We start from the raw sequence: 17,941 nt of genomic DNA, 5'->3' as shown, positions 1-17,941 counted from the left end.
TTCTTTTGTATAAAAATTTTATTATACAATTAAGTATTTTGTGAATAACTCCAGTTAAACCCAATTAAAGTATTTAGGCCTGTATCACATGCATTTCTACCATAAAAGTCATATGAAAATGTCCCAAAAGTCATAGGATGGATTGTTGAAAGAAATTCGGATTAGCGTTGCAATACACACCTATTTATAAATTTTATTGTACACACGATGTGTCCAATGTCCTGCGTGCGCAATTAATGGATCCTGCCTTGCCCTCTCGGTAATGTTCGCCTTGCCTCGACTAGGGTGCTTCCTTAGCGGCTCGTGTGCGAATGATACGACTACTTCATCTGTCCTTTTTCTTTTGTCGAATGTCATCGGCCGTTTCATGTCCTATCTACAAAGTATTAACTCATTCCGCGTTTGAGCTTTGGACGAAACGGTTGTTGCCGCTCGTCCTCTCGTGTGTGTTGTGGTTTAAGTGTTGTGGGTGCTGCGCTGAGTCGCCGCTCTCTCTTCACTGGTAAGCGTACTATATGACAAAAATCCTTGTTTCTCATAGCTTTTGTGTTATAAAAGCATTTTCCGTAAATAACACCCGTCAAGTCGGCAAGTGCGCTACTACGATCGATAACGATGTTGTCTTCGCACTGTAGAGTCACTTGTGTACGATATCAAACTTGTAGTTTATTTCTGCTGATTAGTACTATTATCGAAATATATTTATAGTAGCACGTATCATATAAACTAACTCGATTTGATTTATCTGCAACACTGATCGATAGGAACCACATGGCTTGGTATCATTGAAGAATATAAAATCGAAATTGTTATTCACTTCGCATTTCAAGTTTATCAAACAAATTTAAATCCGATAAAGACGTTTTCACTATAACAGGTGGAATGTACACTTGGTAAATAAATATTCATTCATGAAGTCCGACGCATAATGCCTATATTAGGTGTGACTAATAAAATTGCCATATAAATCGCCGGTGGGTGGCGGATATTAAGAAACGCTATTTTATGGCTATTGCTGTTTGATTTGATATCTAAAGTTATATATGTAGGTACTTACGCAAAATTAAATGTATCTTAAACAGCTGATTTAATATTTTCACATTTCTAAAATTTTATAACGAAGAATCTTATTAGGACACTTCCTATTTTCATTCTCCTAATCGAATTGAGAACAGCTTTCGCTTACATTGCACATAAATTAGATATGTACAATATAATGTAGGTAGTACCTAGGCAGACTGGAACCGGTCGATCTATATTCTTAAATTGGTCTGTATACAATTTCTGTCTAGGCACGCGGTCAGCGACCGTCCATGAACATTCAGGAGCTCTAATAATAAATTATTTATTTGATATACTTTAATACTGAGATTATTGAAATTGGTCTGTCGTAAAGGTACTTGTACATAAAATTATATCTAATTTAAATAAAAAAATTAGATACACATGAGTATCACAGACAGACGAAGATCGTACGCACCTAAGCTTTTAATTTAGGATTTCATATTTTGATTTATTTTTTATTCTATATATATATATATATATATATATATATATATATATATATATATATATATATATATATATATATATATATATATATATTGAATATTATTATTATTTACTGATAACAAACTATCGCACTAAGATAAGAACTTCCAGTCCGAATCAAAGTTTAGCAGAGTTAAAGAAGGTACAGGTAAAGTACTTACATGCAGTAATGCGACGTCTATTTAAATCTATGTCTGGATATTAATTTAACTACACGTGTAGGGTGTGGTCCTTAATTCCATATTTGTAGTGTACATATTTAATAAATAATACTGCGTAAGTAGGTACCCATATCGTTAATTTGTTTTACCTTATTGAATTTATTTGTATTAATAAAATTTAAAATAGTATAAAATGACGAGAAACATTCTGTTGGTGACAGGTACATATAAGATTCGAATGATTAGTTATGTAGCTATAGGTAGATGTTAGTCATAATTTGAGCAAGGCAGGAAGTGTTGGCAACCCCTAGCCCTTTCCATACGACCTTCCCCTATATACCTATCTACCTACTGAGAGGGTAACAATCCACCTGAAACTGTTACATATATTGTATGGTACTTGGATTATACCTACTAATGATTACTGTCATGTTCTAAGTGCCTATGTCTTTTACCGCAAATAACATGCATATTTTCCTAAACTTTAAGAGTTATCATATCTAATGAGAACACATGTCTGATTGACGTAATGAGATCCGGGGTTCAATTCTCGATCAAGCTGATTTTAGAAAATGAACTTTTCTAAAATGACTCTGATCTAGATGTTTTGGCTTTTGCCCTCAAATGTTCGTTACCTGGTTCCTCATAACGCACGGTATCTTAGCATGAGGACCAGGCGGTTAGTGTATTATGGCACCATGATGATAATATAAAGTTCTGATCCGATTTTTATACTTAAATATTTTTGAAGTCGATGAAGTATACTGTATATATAATTTCGTCACGAATGAAGACGCAATTTTTTACGCAGCAAACTACTTGTTATAAAGAAATGTATACTTAGTTTGAAATCTCGAAAAAATTATAATTTCTTATAAGCAAATAAGAATTGTTATGAAAGGAAATAGCATAAAACCACGAGCAAAAAATTCTCCTCACATGGCGCTTTTGTCCAAACAAGCGAGTTTCAGAACAGGTGCAAAAGATTCCAGCAAGCAGGCTGAGCGAGTTTTTTTTTTTTTGGCAGGTAGATCCCGTCCTTATTACGTAGCGTAGATTTATATAGCTTTATTACTAAATACAAGCACATACTAAATAGAGATGCTAATGCATAATATCAATAATATTTATACTATGTTTATACCCATAGATAGAGACGAGTATCTAATGAATTAAAATCGGCTTTATATTATATATACCACAAAGATAGTAGTAAGCGTGTAATGGTAAGAAATTAACGTATTGAATTGGCCTATTCAATGATCTAGCTTACCTACATATATGGACGAGTCACCTTTTTTGTTAGCATAGTAACTACAAAAATAAGTCTAATGATCATGTTATAAATAATAATATAGCTTTTAAATAGGTGTAAATAGAGTACTGTTTTTATATGCTTGTATGTGATTATAATCCTCTCTGTATGCAATTTTTTTCGCTTGACTGCAGAAAGATAGTTATTGTCATTCTCCAGTGTAGCCGTTGTCTCTCAGACGTTACGGCTATAATATACATACCTATACGTAGAAACTGTTTCTTAGAACCCACGTTGTGCATTTATGTACCTTTAACTGAGATTTATAATCAATTTTGCAGAGACATTCCACCATCTTCTTATGCAAAACATTACTTTTGAAAATGATATTACTCAGTATTTAAACTGAAAATTATATTCATGTTTGTCTCGCTATAGACATAAGAATACAGAAAAGGATTTATTTATTTTTATGCTAAAAGTATACCCCGGGACATCGTTTCCTTTTACATACATAATAGATACCTACTGTGTAAATTGCTGTGAATCAGTTCCATTTACCGATAAAAAAAATATTCTTAAATATTCACTATTCAATCAGGGGTTTTTTAATAGGTGATAATGGAATGGTAACCTCGCCTGCGCTGGCCCTATTTTGCCAGTAGTTGTCATGCTTGGCAGGCTGGTTGGCAACTACAGTTAGACTTTGTTAACGTTTTAAGAGGGAAGTTGCTGTCCAACACTTGACCAATAAGTTTCTTTAGCTGCTCCTTATGGCACTCACAGAAAAGGAAGGGGTGACTCATTCTATGCCGGAACTACACGGCGAATGAATTTACTATATTTTATTTACTATAATACCTACTTATTAGGACTCTTTCAAATAATAAAAAAAAAATAATAAGAAGCGTGTTTAGTTCATAATTATATATTGGTTTTGTATATTATATATTATAGAATACCCGCCTTGTTATTTAAATATTTTTAATAAATAAATATATTTAGTAAATAGCTTTTACAAACAACAGATTCTGTCTATCAGCGACGGTTCTGCACACCCATGAGTAAACAGATTTTTATCTCCGCTACCCAGACTAGTCTACTTGAATTCCCTTTAAATAGATAAATATTTATTAAATATTAATAGTCATGCAGTATACTGATTTATTGTTTATCAAGAAATATAAAAGATAGGGGGGAAAGGGATTGTTAGTATTGGAGACTGAGAATCCCATTGTTAGCAATATACCCAACCAGGTCGACTTCCTCGCGGTTTTTCCTGGAAACTATCATGGTTAATTCCTAATGAATTCATCATGATGTGCTAACTGGCCTGTTTTCATTCTCATCTATCGCCCTTCACTGGTGCTCCGTGAATCCCGTTAGCGCAAGCGGGGTTACCATTCCATTTTCACCCATCAAAAAAAATATAAAAGATAAGTACCTTTACTAGAGCATTTTGCCGTTATTGAAATTTTATATACCATTCTACACAAGTATGGTTGTATACTTGTAAACGTTCGCTCTTGTGAAATCTAAACATGAACTCAGCGTAGCCATTCCTGGATAACGGCACCAAAAATAACCTTCCGTCACTCATGTACGGCGTTCGTGTATACTTTCTAAGGCGTCTCGTACCTTACCGCAATGCCCTCGCTTACTTGTTTATATTTATTTATGGAGATAGTCGCGTGCCCGATAAAGTTAGTCACCATCACCTTCCGTACATATTTACATTCCCTTTTAAATACCCTTAAGAAATATGTTTTAAATATACCTATTAAATTTTACTAATTCTTGTTTATGTCTACATACCAAACGGTATATACAGTAACAAAATTGTAATGAACAAAACATTTTATCCATTATTGACCATACTTTGGTGGTAAAACGTGATCCATACTGCTTCACCGTCTGATGGTTGCGGGTTTGATCTTGGCTCTATACATATATTTGAATTCATAAATTATCTATTTCTATTGAGTGGTCTAGTATTTTTTTCATATGTGATATAGATATTTACTTAAAAAAGTATTTAGTGTACATATGTCTAGTTCTACATCTGTATAATGGGGCTAGACCTCAATTTGCATATTAATTGCATTAAATTGAAAAATTCTTTTACTATTTATACTTCTTTTCAACCGACTTCATAAATAAGGAGATTCTCAATTCGGTTGTATTTTTTTTTATGTTATCTCATAACTCTGTTAGTTTTAAACCGATATAGAAAATTCTTTTTAATATATTAAGGATATACCTATTTACAGATTAAAATCGATTAATTGTTCCATAGAAATTTTACCAAAATAGGTCCAGTAGTTTAATTTTATCGAAATAACAGATTTTATCATAGTTAGTTTTTTTTTGTGAAATCTTTAGTAATCGTTGATATCCTAATATTAATTTAAATGGGACATCAGACTCTACAATCTATATTTATGATGCAGTCAAAACTCTCTGCCAATCAAATGTATTTTTGACTGGTTAAGAATTTTGACTTGCAACATTTACAATTATAGGTAAAACAAAAACGCGCTACATTTATACATACTTAAATATTAACGAAATATTTCACTTCTATAATTTTATTTTTTTATTTTTATTAGGTATCTATATTCAAGCCGAGTCTCTTGCGGAGTAGCCAGAGACTAATTAAAAATGATAGTAATAGAATGTAGATGTAAAAAAATAATAATAATAGTCTTCTAAAGAGCTTAAATTAATGACTTAATAATTCGTTAACTCTGCATATCTAATATAAACTTCATACGCTCGCAGCTATATGACAAATTGGTCACAATAATATGATGTCACTGCCGTATCCAGTCTTATTTCATCACATAGATAGCTCACTGAACTTGTTATTATCACGTTAGGATAAGTGATATATATTACGTTGTACTGGACTAAAATATTTATAAGATAGTATTTTAAGGGTTCCATAATATTAATTAATGTTGATTTATAGTGTACCATCATAATACGATTGTACACTTTAACTCATGGTCAAGATGGTAATGATACCAACCTACGTTGCGTATTAGATTAAAAAAATAAGAATCGGTAATTGTCGTGTTAACAATAAAAAGATAACTCTTTCCTATCTATTTTATTTCACCAAAACTAGCCAGTGTTTACTTAAAGTGCTTGAAAGTTTAGATCAACTGAAATTACAATTTTGTTATAAAAGACTATCTAATAAGGAAACTTACAAAAACTAATACTTGTAAATAATTATTAAAAAAAATTATGTAGTAATTATAATACATATAAAATATATGTATGAATAAATAAATAACTATTGATGACCTTTTAATTTGACAGATTCTCAAACAATTTGACGCATTTCTATTCGTCAGTCATTAAATAAAAATATTTATAGAATTAAATCCTAATAAGTCTGTAAGAACGGCAACGCACGAGAGGTACTTACTATAGTCGTCATGCCGGTCATATCTTTAGGCGATAGTTACCACTTTCCGTCAGATAAACCGTCATTTCTAGTTGCATAAATAATTAAAGATTGTGTCCCAAAACAACGACTTCAATTGTGACCAGTTACCAGTTATTTTGGTCTAGGAATGACTGAACCGATTTTATTAAATTTTCTATGAGATCAATCTGTAAATATTGTTTTAGAATTGGCAAAGTTGTGAGGTAAAAAACAAAAAATACAACGGAATTTAGAACCTCCTTTTTGAAGTCAGTTAAAAAAATATGTTTTATATAAATTTTTAGACATAGTTAATTAAAAAAATTATATCTTATAATCCATTTAGTTCACTTGTAGCTCTTGGACATTATAAGGTGTGCTTTATTTATTTATTGGTTTTGAGATAGATATTTACATCTTTGTAAAATTAGTTACATATTAATGAATGATAAATATGAATGAGGACAACAAGAATTTATATATATAAAATAAATATTTAAGTATTTATTTTAAAAGTTTTTTATATACTCCCATTGACACACACATTCTGAAAGTAGAAGTAGAAACACATAGCATCCTGTTAAAAAAAGGCTTAAACAATGAAAATGCATTAACTGTAACGAAGCAGTCCGTGTAGCAATAAAATAAACATCGTTGCGTGATACGGCAGAAACCTGCCTACCTACGTAGATATTCACATAAGTCCACTAAACCATAAACGATTCGATATTCTTTAGCCATTGGTTGTAAAAAAAAAGTTTGGTATTAAGATATAAATTTTTTAAATACCTCATATATTGATTTTAACAATATTAGTTGCTTAGTGAAATCTAAAGAATGGTGAACTTTATCAAATAAAAATAAGAAATAATTGATACTATACATGTCTTCAGTCCACGGTTACCATCGTCCAACTTGTTTGTCATCTCATGTTGCATAAATATCAAAATATATGTGAATACAGGAATTATATGAAGTTATTTTTAATTCTAATTAATTTTTTTATTTGTTACAGATCGGGCTGTGCCCGGCCCCTCATTTTGTTTTAGTGACTGTTTTTATTTTTTGAGTTGGACAAGTGACTAAAAAGTGATAAGTGAAGTGTCCCAGTGAGTGTGACATGGCACTCTTTACAGGATTTGCCGCTCTCGCGGCGCTGATCCTTTTAGGTAAGTGAACAAGTTATTTCCTTTTTTTATATTTTTTTTTAAACTTAATTTTACAAATTTTAAGAAATCTCATGGCATTGGGTTTAAGACATGCCTAAATTAATTTTAAAAATCTCTAATGAAGTATGTACTCGTCATAGAAAGGATAAGTGCAGACCATCCCAGGGAACACCTTTGATAAATTTAATTTTTAATTTAATTTTTGAATTGTACGAAAATTAGTTTCATATTTGGACTTTTTTTTGGAAGTTCAGTTTCACGAACGTTTCGTTACTCTGTAATTATAGCTCCGAATTAATTGATATATTTTTGAGAGATTAATATATTGCATCTTTACCGATAGTTCGATATTGCTTTTCTTATTGAGTTAAAAATTGTCTAGTCTGGAGTCACAATACTCATGGTATACGGGAACGAGTTTGCGTCGTTCGGGAAGCTATCAGAGGGGTTGGGGCGGAAGTCACCCCAGTGACGTCACGGGTCGATACAGCGGCCGGGCAACGAACCAATAATTCTACACGTCACGCAGATGTATGCTCGACCCCTAAAACTTGTTTATATTTAACTCAACACACAAATTTCTAATGCAAACATTTTATATCAAGAAAATATTCGTAATATCACAAATTTGTTTACTTGCATATATATATATATATATATATATATATATATATATATATATATATATATATATATATAATTAAGCGTGTTTCATATCTATTTTTTTTTATTTATTTATTTATTTATTTATCTAACAAAGTATGTTTGTATTAGCACAGAATTTATCATTGCCTCCTACACTAGGCTGAGCCTGTCCTGTAGGAAGCAGTACTCGTGTTATCATATACATGCATATAGATATTAAACATAGGCTTTTTAGCAGTACTCACAATTGTGTAACTAATCTGTATAATACAATTATTTTATTTATTTATTTTTTCTTTCTCTCACCACCAATACACATGTATAAATAAGTATTATGAATGAGTGTGTGTGCATGCGTGTGTGTGTGGTGTGTGTGTCTGTTTGTGTGTGTTTATGTGTGTGTGTGTGTGTGTGTGCGTGTTTTTGTATGTATGTGACCAGTATTTTCATTTATATGATTAACAAGAGCATATTTTCAGTATCGTCATAATTCATAGATTTCAGATGTTCGCTTACTTTTGATTTTGTTTCTTTTAGGGTACAGTTCTTTAGATTGTAAATTTTGCAAAATTTATTATATATAAATGGGATCATGCAAGAAGAGAAGCGTCTGGCAAAACTAGTTTTAGTAGTAGGTGTAGGGAGAGTGTAAAAACGCTTGTTTGAAGCCTTAGGGTTATTCAGTGACTTTTGGATTATGCTGTGACCAATAGTTATAATTTTGAAAATATACAGTTTACGAACGCTTAAGACCTTTGCGTCATTAAATAAAGAAGCTGTTGAATATCTAAAAGGCTTTTTGAACATATTTAATATAGAACGCTATATAGCAATATGATCTTAGCAGTAGATCCCCAAACTCGGATGCAATAAGTAAGTACTGACTGACACAGCGCGACATAAACATTTCGGAGTAAGGATGGATCCATCACGTCTCTGAGGATTCTCATGGTGGGAATAAGTTTTCTTACTCTGGCAGACATATAGTCAATGTGTTGCTTGAAAGTAAGTCTCTCATCCAATACCATCCCTAGATACTTTACAGTTGGAGAGTTCTTAATAGTGTCACAGGAGCACGTGTTAGAGTGGTATATCGGATTTGTAACACTAGGAGTAATAGCCATACACATGTGTATCTTGATATCTGGAACGGAGAACGGCCTTGAAGCTTTAGTTTTATAAAAGCATACATATTTCGTTTTTAAAGTATTTATTGTCAGTAAATTTTTGTTTAACCATGTAGCAACTAAAACCAAACCTCTCTCAACGTTCAAATAACATTCGTTCCAATTATTACCATGGAATATAATAGCTGTGTCATCAGCATAACAATTTTGCGTTGATTAATGGGGTTAATAGTAAGTCATTAATATAACAAAGAAAGAGCGTAGGACCCAAGATACTACCCTGTGGTACACCAAAGCAAGTATTCTCAAAATGACTAGTGTGATCATGCACTTTAATACACTGCTTTCTATTCGTTAGGTATGAATTAAACCTAAATATATATATATATATATATATATATATATATATATATATATATATATATATTTAATATTCTTATATATTTATCCTAAATTGTATTACGAATTTATATGCCAACTTTTGAAAATAATTTAAATATTTTTAATTGATATAAGTGGTCTGTTAGCAAATTAAAATGTTATTCAACAAAATTCTTATAAGGCTATCAATGAAAATTTAGATTTCGATTAAAGTATTTGAATTTTTTTCAAATAAGTATATGTAGATGCAAAACTTTAAGTTGTAGGTAGGTATAAGGATAACTTATTTTATGATTAACTGTTTAGTTTGCTATCAGAGCACTTTTTAAATAATCGGTTAGAACTATTAAAAATGGTTCAAATGTCATTGAAAATTTACAGATGACTTCAATTTTGACACATATTCGTATAGTTAAGTTTCTATATGAACTGTCCTATTGTAGTTTAAAATAATAAAATTGAGGTACTTAATTCAATAGAGGTATTCGCTTGCAGCTCCATAGTCCGTAACGTCAGGATCAGGAGTACCTATCTATTATTTAATAAAAGTAAGTGCTACATTTTATGAAGCCGTCTATTATGGGTAGCAATATTGTGAACAGAACAACTACTATATCAAATCTTTGTGATATTAACATCTTTAAACAACTACTAACAGTAGTCTAAATTTCCAAAATGTAAGATTGTTAATGTGCATTTTATCCTGTTAAAACATTGCATTAAAAACAAAGACATAGCTAAATTGAAGGTAAATCAGATGACTAGTCACATAATTCATTTGAAATATACGACTGACATTCTAATAATTTAAATAATTATTCAATATTGTAATAAATTGAATCGATTAAGTGAATGCGCAGTTAAAAAAAACATTTTTTTTTGTCAGAAATGTAGTTTTATAGATTCTATCACTGGACATGAATAATATCAGCTTGCATACTGGGAAATTATGGGTAAATAGAATAAAATTATTAAAAGCTATTAGTATTCTCCTTTAGAATGAACTGTTTGTAGATTACGAGTACTTAGTAATTTATAGAGTCAAATGAACTCTAGATCTTAATTTTTACAACAGAAGTAAGACACGAAGCTGAACTTTTTAGATTGAATATTCTATCATCTTAAATGATCACCTATATCTAGTATGTAGTCAAAAATATGTATGTGGTTTTAAATATTTTCACCGGAATATTTTTTAGTAAAGTAAAGGGTTCATAAGCGAATAACAAAAATGGTCGGTATTTTTACTCGAATGCTCAAAAAATGTGAGCTTCTTTGTTTTATAATAACTTTTAAACGCTTGAATAGATTTTAATATATATAGTATCATCAAAATATTCGCGCCATCTTAAATGGCACTAGCTATAATTATATGAATAACTTTTGGCAGGGCAATCACGTTTTTTTAATTTGCAGAGCAAAATCTCATTGATTCTTTATTGTAATACTGAAGATTTTCTATGTATGACATTGAATTTAAATATGTAGATTCCACTTATGAAATATAGCTTAACATAATAAAAAATATGTAAAATAATAACTGTCTATCTATGTTTACGCCCAGAACTTAGTGTCGTGCCGTATACTCTTAGGTAATAAATATTCATGTAAATCATTGAGGATCAACACGTTCGTGTCTTAGTTTATCGTAAATGCCTATCTAAGTTGCAAAATTATTCAGCACTAGTGCTATCTTTAAATATTTAAGTAATTTTGTTGTTGTCTAAAAATTATAAATACGAAAATTCTCTTCAATTATATCCACTATTATTACAGGCATTTTTAAAATAACACAACAACAAAGAAAGACGACAATTAGAAATTGAAGACAGTTTACTACTTTCACAAATAATATAATACTATACTAGTAACACAAAGAATACCATTTTATTCAGTATAAATGGTTAGTTCCATAAACGATCATTAGGTATTGTGCGGATATGACCTCATTTCACCCTACTGATTATTTGGAGCTTAGTACGTAACTACTGGTGGATATTTATAATTCGTGCAACCACCCTCGTCACTTTTCAAGCTGTGTAAAAGCTAGCATGTTTTATGTGTCAGTGACAACAACCGGGAATGATGACCTAAATATGTCCTTGGAGATACGGAAACGCATGTCTATACGATTACTCATTTCAGTAATGTGATGACAGCAGCATTAAACATTGCTAAATTCAAATGACCAATCTGAAAGCGGAGCGAAATAAGAGGAGAGGTGATTTTATTGGGTAATAATCTTAATATCATTATTATACTTAATTTGACATTTTCTATTTTACTGTGTCCATAACCCATTTCAATACGAGTACATTATATGTTTTGATGCCAAAGTGTTATAACCAATGCAATATCTGACATAAGTATCAAACACTGTAAGACCCAAGATTAGGCTTACAAATAATGTATCCCATCAAAAACAAAATATAAAAAATGACGTCTTGCAATGTAGTTCTTTCACTATAACATTTTTGAAATCTCATGTAAAACTAAATTATTAATTTTAGTTTATGTCTATGGAAGCACTTATTCAATAACTGTTATAAATTGTTATCTAATCAATTATCTATCAACATTTATAGTGACTTTACAGGTAATATGCTAACTAAAATTTGAAATTTGTGAGATTACTTAGAATTTTAAAGATCAATGGGTATGTCAGTAACAAAATTAACTATGACCAGCGACCAGCGTAAACTATAAGATATAATTTTTAGGTATATTGGCAATATAGCTACATATAGTTTGACCATTCTCTCTCCTCTTGATCACTAAAAGATCAGACTTCTCACTTTATTCACAAAGGAGTTACGGGGGCTTAAAACTGCCGTAAGACACTTTTAATAAATAAAAAAGTATGGTACGACGGCGTTCGCCTCGAAGGGGGCACTGCCGCATCCCCTGATCGGATGTCATGAGCATGATGACAACCAGTATTACCTATTCGATGAAGTACATATTTTTGTAGCTCTGCACATGTAATTTATAATGATAATTCTTAGTTGGCACTTAAAAAAAAAGAATAAGTATTATATTTAATTATATATCAATATTTACTAAATATCAAAACTTCAATAAACCTTACAATTATAAAGTAATGATGATACAAAAGATAGTTTCCAGAATAAGTTTTATTTCACGTACTCAGCCAGACATTTCTCGTAAATATTTACACGCCAATGTCTTGCGTGGGCGAGGTCGTCGGGTCCAGTTCAAATGCTAGGTTTACAGTCTACCTACATGCAAGAACATTGGCCTTAATCGGTGCTATGTGTTGAAGGTCAACCGCAATGCATCAAGATGAAACAGTCGCATAACAAAATTTGAATCTCTTTTTATTAATTTTAAGAAAGACACGTACAACAAGAAACTAGTAGAGTCTAGTTTTGTGTTTATTTATTGAAATTTAGTTGCGGTCACCTTATTGAGATGCATTATGATATCCGCATCGCGTCTCGCCAGATTTCTTTTAATTATTTCCATTAGATAATATAAACATGTAAATGTCAATCAAGTCGTAAACTATTTATACTTACTTGTCTATTTCAGTTCCTTATTTTTATTGTGACGTTTGTTTACATTACGTGTTAAGAAACTTGTGGTGTACTGCTCGTAGTACATGCACATGTGTGGGTAGGTATCCACCTACCTTTATACGTGTTCGTATCTACCGTTTAATCTGATTTACTTGTTTTATATTACGAAATTGTAAACCCAGTAATATAATAGCACATATCTAGTTTTATTAACCAGCTCAAAAAGATAATGGATTTATGCTTATAAATTTTTAATTATATATATGACATAGGTATAATAAGTATGGTAATATTGAGTGAATATTTACTCAATATTCTACGAATAGGTATATTTTTTATAAATCAATTGTCAATTACCTTTACCGTTATGAATTTTAAAATTGAGAGTTAAATATACTAATAGAAAATAGGGTAATTTAATTTTCTACAGATTTCATTAATTTGTACAAAAATAATTTATACGTAGAAACCTAGTTAATTTATAATCAATTTATAAAAACTAATAAAACCAGTATTCCAAGTTTCTGCTAAAATAGGTACTTATGTAGTTTATTATTCAAATCATTTTCAAAGTTTGCATCTTAAGCTTATCATTATGTATTAGTTTTAAAATAAAATATAAAGTTAAGGTAGCTATATATAATATATAGTCTTTTTTTATGTAATATTAACCCAATAATAGTACAGATAGAAATTTCAAAAATAATATGTAATCTACGTAACTCGCTATTAATGTAGCTTTCTACAGATAAATTAATTTTTTAAATCAGTTGCAAACTTTTTGAGTTTATCCATTACAAACAATAAAATATTTCTTTTTTAATATTAGTATTATAGATTATTATAGATAATCGTATGGTTATCAGTTTCTGATGTTAACCAATCTTTATAAAATTTCAATATATCTAATATTGTTAAATACATTACGTGTATATTAGGATGTACACTATGAGCGTGGTAGAGCATGTTCCATCTAATGCGTCTGATCTATATGCAGCAACATACGTTGGTTCACGGATGACAAAATTCCACAGCTTACGCAACAACTATACAAACAAATAACAACGGAAACTGCTGCACGTACCATGACAGTTCAAACACATTGGAGAGGCGACTGGTGTTATTTCATTGGCTTCTAAATCATATGCCTAGTAGGTATAGAAGAAATGTAAAAATAAAAATATACCATTGATTGTATTTCTGAAATATTGAGAAACTAAAAGTAATGGATTACTTATATTTTAATAAATATTCATATGCCATGCATTTAGCATTATTTCACAATCTTCCGGGACAACCACCATTTTAACACCATTGGTTGGTCATTAATTAGAAAAAATCTAATAGAATTAAGTAATATTTTAAAACAAATACTACTAACTTAAAACATTAGATAGGTACTCTTTATTGTTTCCTCCAAAAGATTACAGTAGTAAACTTATTATAGATACAAACAATTATAAGAAATAATCACAATGAGAAAACAATGACTTACCTTATCGCTAAAAGCGATCTCTTCCAGGTAACCTTTGGATGGAGAGGAGTAATTATAAACAGTTAGATCGGAGGCACGATGAAAATTTATTTATTTATTTATTCTTTATTGCATAAAATTTTGTACAAATGGCGAGCTTAATGCCATATGGCATTCTCTACCAGCTAACCATTGGGTAAAAACAGAAAGTGTATGAAGGGCAGATGTGGTGAAAAATATGTGACAATTATAGTAACACATTAAGGCAATACACAATATAAATATAATATACATATAAGAAATGCACATATAATACATAAACATTACTTTTAATATATATGGATAAACTAATACATATGAAATATATACATACATATACATAAATTAAAACAACGATAAGCATTATGAGATATAATAACTATTGAGTAACCTGTAACTAGAGCTGGTTTTGTTGACTCAACAATTCTGTTATTTCTAAATATGGAGATGTAATACTTGTAATAATGTAAATATATGTCATTATATGATGATTGTAACTTGCCCATGTAGATATTTCTATACTTACTTATATCACCTAGAATAAGATGAACATACAATCTTTATAAACTATGAAATGTAATTCTTATTTACCCATGTAAAACTAAATATAATATATACGAATCGTTCATTATATAATAAGTACCTTCTATATGAGAATAAGAAAAACGTCTTGAAAATAATATGGTTTATAATAGAACCTAAAACCACAAAAATGTTACAATGATGCAAGTTGTTACGAAATAGATAAGGATAGGTACATGAAGATAACATAAATTAAGTGGTATTTAGGGTGCCTAGTTCAATGATCTCAAAAAGAACAACTTAGAGTCGGTGTCCGACATCTGGTAATGGGTTTGTTGCGCGAATGTTTAAATAATAGCTATTAGTAAACATATGTGTAGTAAAATAGTTTCTTTTTCTAAAGAGCAACTGGCACTTTTTTTCTAAACTATTGAGATGAAGTACCATAATTATGATGACAAACATACTTCATTCCATAAAATGGGACTTATGCTTATAATTATGTTTGCTAGTTTTTATTACTCTCTAATTGAACCAACTTTTACATTAGTATATTATTATAAGCTTTATTTTACATTAACATGTAGTAAAAATGTCAGGTTAACAAAATTACAAATTATACAAACGGATTATCCTTTAAAGAATTTTCTTCTAGTCAACCTTAAGAACCCGAAAGGCGAAAGTATCTATAGGGTTTGTATATGAAGCATAACATATGTGGCACAAAATATACATTTATGTATTTAAATATATTTTCAGGGTTAACGTGATACAATTGATTTTATTACCGACGTTTAGATGCGGATTGCACCGCGTTATGATCAAAGCAGTTCTCAAATATTGTAATAAGTCCTGAAAATAAATAAGAAACAAGTATTCCTAAAAAACGCGACAGTTCAAAATTAACTAATCCCTACATTAAATTTTTTTATATTAATTTTCCAGACCGGGACAGCTTTATATTGATTCTCTATATCTAACAATATATTTTTTCCATTCCCATTGTATTTTTTGGTGAATGAAAATGGAATGGTAACCCCGCCTGCGCTAACGGGATACGCTGGCGGAGCACCAGTGAAGGGTGATAGATGAGAATGAAAACATGCCAGTTAGCCCATCATGATGAATTCATCAGGAATTAACCATGATAGTTCCCAAGGGGAACCACGAGGAGGTCGCCCTGGTTGGGTATATTGCTAGTAATGAGATTTTTTCTCTCTATTACTAACAATCCCTTTTCCGCCTTTCCCATTGTATTAGGTAGAGGTAAAAACAATAAAATTGTAAACATCTATAGGCCTATATATACTCCAGGATCGTACATACTTATTTTAGTATATAATAGTATATTGTTTTTTAATAAAAAGATAATTTAAAATTTTCATTTTCTATATAAAAATTGTCTTGAATACATAAAATACTTCATGACGAACGAAGATTTGATGACTCATTCACACAATCAAACCGGTAGCCGCTTGTGAGTAATCATAATAATACTTACTAGACATACCTATATGGTGTGTTGATAGAAAAGGCTTCACGACGCCTTGGAAAAGAATAACAATACCAATTTGCTACCAACACACGCAGCCAAGCAAACTCATGATAGACTGTTAATGATAATAATGAGTTTTAATCGCTACTAATTTCATTGTCTTTTCAATCCTTTAAGCTGGTTGCCTATAGAATTGGTGTCTATTTAGAAAAATAATCGACTTTAGGGTTCCGCTTATAATAAACTGGATAATTGGTTATTTAAATAGGTAATGGCTTAGATCGTTTTGATCTTATGGAATAAAAAGTCAAAGGATTTTGGTAATGAGGTTACGTAAATTTGTAAATCTTATAACAGCTATAGTAATTATTCCAATTACTGACTTCGGTAATACAAAGTTATTGATTACTTAATTCCTATGTGACGAAACAGATATAATGGAAAACTATTTTGCATAGTCAGAGGGACCGCAGTGTAGGCACTCAGAGGTGGATGTAAATAAGACGAGTTATAAGCACGTAAGGACTGAGGCATTCGATTCTTTTTGCCTAGCTTGCCCTATAAGAAACCTGGCGATTATCAATATTTTCGATATTTTTTTCATATTAAAAGGTTCATTAGCATTCGAGCTGAATTTTCCGGCGCACTTGTACAAGACGATCACTTCTATGTTCAAAACCTGTGATCTTATAACGACAGTATCATGTGTTGCCACTGCTGCTATAGATTGTTATCTTGTGTTTTAGCGTTCAAACTAAAACACAATACGTAGGCAGTTTTTTACGGCAAAATTGATTGTATCTTCAAACAGTTGGTTGATTTTAGGCACAATGAAATTAGAATCAAATCGGAAGCATTTTGATTAGACACCAAATGGAATAATTATTGGGCAACCGACTACTTGTACTATTTCATTAGTGATATTAGTACTAATGTAAATCATATAGAGGAAGTATGATTATGGGTTTTAAATACATCATGCATAGGCAGTGATTAGCGAATTAGAGCGATTTTAATATTTTTTTAATCCAATTTGTGTTCCCGAAATTTATTATGTTGATATATAATGAACCCTTAATGTGTCTATTAATTCGCTAATACCGAACACCAACGTTACCTACATAAGTATCGTTTGTACCTATTTTAT

The 17,941-nt window shown here is 30.6% G+C and overlaps 1 protein-coding gene across 1 annotated transcript in view; it reads left to right on the top strand.

The window, feature by feature from the left end:
• The first annotated feature begins 75 nt into the window (after positions 1-75).
• LOC113512373 (cell adhesion molecule Dscam2) overlaps positions 76-17,941 on the top strand; it is a 73,832-nt gene continuing 55,966 nt past the window's right edge. Inside the window, 2 exon segments of the mRNA XM_052900115.1 lie at positions 76-502; positions 7,419-7,572. Coding sequence (XP_052756075.1) covers positions 7,524-7,572 — 49 coding nt within the window. The 5' untranslated portion in view covers positions 76-502; positions 7,419-7,523.

Source organism: Galleria mellonella, unplaced genomic scaffold (genome assembly GCF_026898425.1).
Source record: "Galleria mellonella isolate WM207_F2 unplaced genomic scaffold, CSIRO_AGI_GalMel_v1 utg64, whole genome shotgun sequence".
Classification (NCBI taxonomy): domain Eukaryota; kingdom Metazoa; phylum Arthropoda; class Insecta; order Lepidoptera; family Pyralidae; genus Galleria; species Galleria mellonella.
Note: the sequence above shows the minus strand (reverse complement) of the source record. Positions and strands in the feature narration are given on the sequence as shown.